The following is an 8,161-nucleotide window of genomic DNA, read 5'->3' as shown; positions in this document are numbered from 1 at the left end:
ATGCCCAACTATCAAAGGCCTCGCAGGGAAAATATGCAAGTGGGTCCAAAGAACATGGAAAATTGGTTTTTTCAAGACTCATCTATTTCTTGGAGGTAAGAATTTAGGTAGTCCTGCCTCCACATCAGCACTCAAATCGTCATGTACTTCTTCTTACATAATGTATGGCAGACAAGGAACCGCCGTGTGTTTGAAGGTGGTCCTGAGGTGGCAAGCTTCACAAAAATTATACACGAAAGCAAAGTGCTAATATGGAAGCTCGGGTACAAGCAAAACTCGGAGGATTGGTCTAGCATGATAATTGACCTTGTGTATCAAGGATAGAGGGGCGGTTCGTTAAGGGTGGCTGCCCAGATGGCCATTGTAACTATGGTCCCTGGATGATGTCATGGCTCGACACGAGCATGGCAAGACCTTCTAATTTTTTGAGACGATCAATAACAAATTGTGAGTTTTGCAAAAAAGAAAAAGAAAAAGTAACCTGATATAAATATTATCAATAATCAATAATCAATAATATATATAATGTTTGTATAAAACCGGCGAGAGCTCATTTTCACTTGCCCGACCGTTCGCAGTAAAGGTGCGCAGAGAGATCCATCGCAGATGCGGACGACATGCTTGTAAGAGAAGAAGGAGCTGGGCGTAAGCGATGGCAATGGCTTACATTGTGCTAGAGGCCCTAGTGATCGCAGGATCCCTAGCAGGTCTGGCATGGAGCGGCCTTTGGTTTCTTAACAGGAAGCTCTACAAGGAGTACGAAGAGAAGAGCGCACTCGTGCAGATACTTTTCAGTATAGTCTTCGCTTTTTCTGTCAACCTTCTCCAGCTTGTGCTATTTGAGATCATCCCTCTTCTCTCCAAGAGGTAAGTGGTAGACTCGTGTGTGTATGGTCAGCATAAATCGACATATGATAGTATAAAAAGCTTTTTACACAGGCTTTATCCGAGTTTAGGAATGCATTTAGGCCTGTGGGTTAAAAGAGGTGCACTCCTATCTTAGCACCAATTATGGTACGTGTCCAGCACAAGAAAAAGAAAAAGTGAGCCTCATGAGGGGTAGTGAACAGCTGTTACGAGTTGAAAGAAATATATTTCTTGGGCTAGCCTCTTCATGGTTCTGAAATTTCTTTCTCTTGATCCGAAAAATGATGGGGTGCGATCGGCCATTCCTTAAGACATTTAGGCTTCATCTATAACATTGAGCATATTTTGTAAAAGCAGGAATCTGAAAGAAGCCCAGGGAGAACATCTTAGAAAAAAAAGCATGGGTAATTTCATATGATGCAATGAATTGTTAGTCAACGTATGCAAGCAGCCGTGCTTCTGCTAGCTGCATGTAGTTGATCATTTTACGTAGTTAGATCTTATAAAACTATCATATTTGTTTCCTTCACATATTCTCTCTTTCCCTCTCTTTGTTTGTTGTCTTGGAATTGAGAACTTAGCTCTTATGTGTCAAGCAATAGAAAGCATGGGTTTACTTGCCATGGCCTTTTCTCTCTGAAGGGTCTCTATTAGATTCAGAAGGCTGTCAGCTAGGCGGGGGGAATCACATTGATTGGGCTAGATGGGATGACGAGCCAAGAGGCTCTTTACACCGTTGGTGAGATGCTTCCTTGGTTGGAGCACAGGTTATTGGAGCACAGGTTATTGGATCCGTAGAGGCATTGCTGTCAAAGTCGACGATGCGGAAGCGTACAATGAGGGAGAGAATAGAGAAAGAGAGAGAGACTTTACTGAATCAACAAACTAAGCAATGAATTAGATGATTATACAATGGGCGACTAATTGTGCTTATATACTCCCCTCAACAACTTGCCCTACCTAAGACTTTGGCAAATAAGTAAAATAAATACCTTAAGTTAAAATAAATATTGGGATCGCATTGGGCCATTCACTTAAGATGCTATAACCTTAACACTCCTTTATGTAGCTCATAGTGGACATATGTAGGAAGACTAAGTCGATGAAGAAGCTACCATGGATCCCCCAGCATTGGCCGGGATATTGGATACACCTCGGTTATGCTACCACCAACTTTTTACCTTAGAAGAATGCCATATTGAGCACCGATTGCCTCACAGAAAATTAAATTGTAGACCACACTATGTCCAAGAATCCGCATTCGTGAACTGTGAACACATCACGTTCAAACTTTCCTAACAATGACCTTTGGGAACACATCCTGTCCATAATCCGACCAACAACAATGGTTTGTTTGCAACACATTCATAGTGTTTGTATACGTCGCGTTGGTTCCTTGCCATATGCATGTGCTTTAAAATCCGGCCCACGGGTTCAAATATCGATAACTTGAACTCCAACACATGGGTCCAAATCATGTATAGGAAGCTCTTTTTTGCCCCCCTCTGCCGCTCATAAGCCTCTCTCTAGTTGAAGCTTGTTGCAGCAACGACCACCTGACTAGAAATTTGGCATGGTGGCCACATTCTCAAGCCAAACAAAGCATCTTCATCTCACATGAGGACCTTCTAAGTGCCCAGGTAGCTATTTGAGTACTGGTCAATTCCATATCCATAGCCGATAGTTGATCGAGGATCTTTGTTGCCATTGAAGCGAAGGCCATATGTTTGCCATTGATGCCGAGGTCGTACCTTTGTCGAGGCCACACCTTTGCCATTGATGCCGAGGTTGTACGTTTGTCGAGGCCATAGCTTTGCCATTGATGCTGAGGTTGTACCTTTGTGAGGGCACACCTTTGCTGAGGCCATAGCTTTGTCATTGATGTCGAGGTTGTACCTTTGTCGAGGCCACACCTTTGCCAAGGCCACTAACTGGGTGCAAGCCCAACAACTTGTTAAAGTTTAGGCATCTCAAGTGAACTGCCCAATATTTGTTTTGGCTTTTAGGGATTTATTTCACTTATTTGTCAAAGTCTGGGTAGGGCAATTTACTGAGGTTTCTATATAAGAAACCTCATATATAGGTTTCTATTTGTTTTGGCTTTTAGGGATTTATTTCACTTATTTGTCAAAGTCTGGGTAGGGCAATTTACTGAGGTTTCTATATAAGAAACCCTCAGCCCCCCATTGTATTATCATTTGTTATCTCATTGCCTTGGTTGATTGGTTCAATGCATCTCTCTCTCTCTCTCTCTCTCTCTCTCTCACCTTGATCTACACGCTTCCGCATCGCCGACTTTGACATGGTATCAGAGCAATTGGGCGAGTGAAGGACCTTAGTAGAGCAAGGCGACCCGGAGGAGGAGAAAAAGAAACCCTCTATTATCATTACCCTAAAAACGTTGCCTTGCTGCCCTGGCGTTTTTGCCCTGCTGCCTGTTCACGCACTGCCTGCGCAGTGAATTGCTCGGCTGCCTGGCATTTTGAAACGCACCCTCTGCCTGGCTTTTGTTAATCCTTTCTGCAGGCGTTACTGCAGTAAGGCTGCCCCGGAGAAGGAGGTAAAGGCGAGGTGGCTCCATGCGTTTTTCAGCCAAAGCTGCACCGTCATGATGATTACTTGCTTGCATTAGCATCAAGGCCAGAGTTGGAGTTTTGGCTGCGTTTTTGGCAAAGGAAAGGTGCTCAAGGGTGCATTTTCAGCTGCAAGGGAAGCCTTTGGATCTGCGTTGACAGCCACAAGAGGAGCGTCACTTGGTAGACTTGGTCTGGACTGGGGAAAACGACGTTTTTGGCTGCGTTTTTCAGCCCTGAACAGCAGCGTTTCCTGCGTGGACAACAGCCTCTTCGGAGGCGTTTCTCGAGCAAGGGGGAGTTCCTGTGTTGGCTAGACCATCATCCAACGATTTCGGCCTCGCTTGGAGCGCGTTTGGAGTGTTTTCTTCAGGCTGGATAGCAGCCTACTGAAGCGATCGGGGAGCTACAAAAGAGGCGAGACCAAAACCAACTAAAAGCTATGGAGAGCAGATCAACCTTTGAGTTAGCGGCCTATGCACTGGCATAGTTCTCAAGGAGACCACCCAACTGTTTGGCTCGACATTCTGAAGTTAAAGACAAATGGGCGAGTTTGATCGAGGACAACAGCATCGGCAAGCTTGACACGGATGGCAGTACCAATACTCAGTTAGTTGCCTTGGTACCTGAGAGGTATGCCCACTGTCATGATTGTGATTCGACGCTTTGTTTGGCTCGGGAGTTGGAAGCCAAAGGCAAAAGCAGGAATTCACTTGAAGACAAAGTCAAAGGCAAGCTGGATAGAGGTTACGGTAATAAAGATTTGACAGAGGAGATTGGCATGGCACACGTGGCGATGGCCACAGTGGCCTCGACGTCAGATTTCTAGTCAAAGTGAAGGTGTCACCACTAGCTTCAGCCAGAGAGAGGCTTGTGAGTGGTAGGGAGGGGCAAACAGTGCTCCCTATGATTGATTTGCACCCTTGTGTAGGAGTTCAAGTTATTGGTGTTTGGACCCGTAGGTCGGAGTTCAAGGCACATGCATCTGGCAAGGAACCAATCATGCATATCAAAGACACTATGGATGGGCGCGCCAATTCATTGTTGTTGGTCGGATCACGGACAGGATGTGTTTCAGAGTTCATTATCTTGGAGTGTTATATTTTGCACGTGATATGCTCACAACAATTTGCGAATGGGGATTATTGGACGTAGTCTTGTCTATATTTCAAATTTTCTACAAATGCAACGGATGCTCAAGATGGCATTTCTTTCAGGTACATGGTTGAGGAGAGCAACATCGAGGTGTATCCGGTAGTCTGCAGTTGCTGGGGTGTCCGTGGTAGTGTCTTCATCGACTTGGTTTCACTATTGATGTTCACTATGAGCTGCAGAGAGGGTGCTAAAGTTTAGGAATCTCAAGTGAACTGCCCAGTGTGAACCCAATATTTATTTTGGCTTTTAGGGATTTATTTTACTTGTTTGTCAAAGTCTAGGTAGGGCAATTTACTGAGGTTTCTATATAAGAAACCCTCAGCCCCCATTGTATTATCATCTGTTATCTCATTGCCTTGGTTGACTGGTTCAATGCATCTCTCTCTCTCTCTCTCTCTCTCTCTCTCTCTCTCTCTCTCTCCTTGGTCTACACGCTTCCGCATCGTCGACTTTGACACCACTATCCATAGCCAATAGGTCTTCTTGGTTCAAACTGTGGCAAGGAACCAATCATGCATATCAAAGACACTATGGATGGGCGCGCCAATTCATTGTTGTTGGTCGGATCATGGATAGGATGTATTTCAGAGTTCATTATCTTGGAGTGTTATATTTTGCACGTGATATGCTCACAACAGTTCACGAATGGGGATTATTGGACGTAGTCTGTCTATATTTCAGATTTTCTACAAAGGCAACGGATGCTCAAGATGGCATTTCTTTCAGGTACATAGTTGAGGAGAGCAACATCGAGGTGTATCCGGTAGTCTTCAGTTGCTGGGGTGTCCGTGGTAGTGTCTTCATCGACTTGGTTTCACTATTGATGTCCACTATGAGCTGCAGAGAGGGTGCTAAAGTTTAGGAATCTCAAGTGAACTGCCCAGTGTGAACCCAATATTTATTTTGGCTTTTAGGGATTTATTTTACTTGTTTGTCAAAGTCTAGGTAGGGCAATTTACTGAGGTTTCTATATAAGAAACCCTGAGCCCCCATTGTATTATCATCTGTTATCTCATTGCCTTGGCTGACTGGTTCAATGCATCTCTCTCTCTCTCTCTCTCTCTCGCTCTCTCTCTCTCTCTCTCTCTCACCTTGGTCTACACGCTTCCGCATTGTCGACTTTGACACCACTATCCATAGCCAATAGGTCTTCTTGGTTCAAACTGTTGAAATTGTTGGAGAAGATCGGCGGTGACCGCGGGAATAAACTCCAAGGGGACATGACAAGCTTAAGTTGAAAGTATTTCAAAAACGCAATAAACTTTGAAGCCACACATGCACTTTTTCATAATGCTACATAAGCTTCCCTTCAAGCAGCCCTTTCACAGGCGTTTTGAGATGCATGCAGAAACTCTGGCGCAATGACCTCCTGTTGAAGCAGCCCCTTAGAACGTTATCGTTCGCAGGCATTTTCATGGCAGGCTGTGGTCTCCTCCTGTGCAGCTCGCTGGCTAAAGCTACCCTCATCCACTTGCATTCTAAAGTGCTATGCAACGTTGGAGTGGAAGGAGCTGGTCCCATAGCTACCTAGAACGGGAATGGGGAATGGGAATACCACCCCCCCCGCATATGGAACAGGAGGGGAGCAAAATGGGGATTCCGGGACGGACTTTGGAATGGGGGGTTTAAAATGCTTAAATTAACCTTGTTTCAGCCTGCAACCGGCCCGTAGGGCGGTAGGCGTTGGCTTTCACCCGAAATTCTTTACTTTAGACACACACAGAGTACTTTGCAAAGGAGACTTGTAACGGGAATCAACACTTAATCACACACACGGCTCAGAAGCTAGAATGCTCCGAGCAGACACCGGCAACCTGTAGGCCCCAAAATTGGCGCCCCTTTCGGTATTTCTTTATTCTTTATCAAAGGGAATAAAACCTGTGATCTCCCACAATCTGCCCCGCACAATCTAGGCTAAGAAACACCTGTTCTGGCCCGATTTGGGCAGCATAACTGTACTAGGACGCTTCACAGTCAGTATCCCCACGCAATAGGTGACTTTCCCGACGCATACGGACACTTTGCAAAACCTCGCGAGAATCTACAGCACGCTGAATTCTCTGTTTTCTGCCCCGAAAATGCGCCAGTTCACCTTTACAGCGGTCCCCTTACATCCCCGAACCTCCTGGGGGTATTAGGGTTTGTTTAGGGCCGAAACCCTAAACCTGCAAAAATACACAGCAGGCTGTAATTTCCTGTTTTGGGCTCCGTTTCGCGTGCCGGTCGCATCCGTAGCAAGACCTCGAGCTCCCGCACCTGTAGGGCTACTTGCCCTTTGAATCGGACGAGATTTCTGGCGTGAAACCTCTCTGAATTCACCTATACCTGCGGGGGATTAGCCGCTAGCTAATCCAGTACCTGTGCAAGAGGCTCTTACCTCGACAATCGTGCATGAACCCACATAACTGTACATTGGTCAAATGAAAAGCCCACTAGTGGGGCATAACATACTGCTCGTAGGGGAGAGAGAGGGCAGTGCGTAGCGTGCAGGGCATCATTCCTGGCACCGCACTGTACATAAGAGGGAAAGGAAACACTCCATAGCTCTTAACCTGTGACAGATTGTATAATGAGGCCTCTCCCTTCTCTAAATTCAGCGCCCTTTCTTCTGCATGAGGAAAGTCCAAGAAAAACCGACACTTGGCGCATTTACAAGCATTTTCCCGTTTCGGGTTCGCCGCTTAAAAATATCCCAACCGACGCGTCAGTTGACTTCGCGGCAGAGTTATAAAATGTTCCCCTAGTCATACCGGAGGTAATGACGCGAACACATTTCACGGCCCAAAATAGCAGTTCCCTAATTTTTAGGAGATGCTTCCGTTGGGCTCCCACTGGTCTTCTGACCATCTATCCTCATTGGGACCGCATCCAAAAGTGCAATGTGGCCCAACTGTCGGATACTTTCTGTTGGTGATCCCACCTTGACTTTATGCCTTTATTGAGTTCACTTCCTAGTATCCACCAACTTGCTAAGTGCGACGGGGGGACCTATATGATCTTGCTTTGAGCCTAGACATCCTCTTACCATACGAATTCCAGTGCCGATCACTACCCATCTGCGGATGAAACTACCGTTCACATTGGCCATGCAATGTCCGACAGTTTGCTACTTCAAGAAGAGGGTCTCAAAACAAATAAAATAAACCCCATTGGAAAGAAACCAACAACCAAGGTTAGCAGTTGCCACATCTCTGTGACATGGTTAATAACTGCCACGTCCTGGTGACATGCCCCCCTCTTGAAATCGCAAACGTCCTCGATTGCATACCATGTATACACGCCACTGATAATCTTGTGCTATCAACACTCTTTTATCATCGCATGTATCCGCAAGAAAGGTCGTAACATACATAGATACAAATGACTTAATGAGGCCTTCATACTTTTGTCATTTCCATCTATTACACTGAATTCATATGTACATTTGATGTACTAGCTCTATCATTACCCCTCCTTTGCACACGTTGGGTTGGGGCATAAGTAGGCTGTAACCCAAAGGCTTCAAGGTAAAGTTGCAATACATTTGGTGACTCTGACAGTTCATGCTCTTCCATCCACTTTGCATC

The 8,161-nt window shown here is 45.6% G+C and overlaps 1 protein-coding gene across 3 annotated transcripts in view; it reads left to right on the top strand.

The window, feature by feature from the left end:
- Positions 1-549: 549 nt before the first annotated feature.
- LOC147430755 (GPCR-type G protein COLD1-like) overlaps positions 550-8,161 on the top strand; it is a 103,107-nt gene continuing 95,495 nt past the window's right edge. The window contains exon 1 of one of the 3 annotated variants that reach the window (XM_086493320.1): positions 550-867. In XM_086493320.1, coding sequence (XP_086349446.1) covers positions 653-867 — 215 coding nt within the window. In that variant the 5' untranslated portion in view covers positions 550-652. The remainder of the gene's footprint in view (positions 868-8,161) is intronic. The other 2 variants (XM_086493319.1, XM_086493321.1) reach the window with 2 other exon arrangements.

Source organism: Adiantum capillus-veneris, chromosome 21 (assembly GCF_014529385.1).
Source record: "Adiantum capillus-veneris isolate H3 chromosome 21, ASM1452938v2, whole genome shotgun sequence".
NCBI lineage: Eukaryota > Viridiplantae > Streptophyta > Polypodiopsida > Polypodiales > Pteridaceae > Adiantum > Adiantum capillus-veneris.
This window is presented reverse-complemented; position numbering and strand designations above follow the sequence as displayed.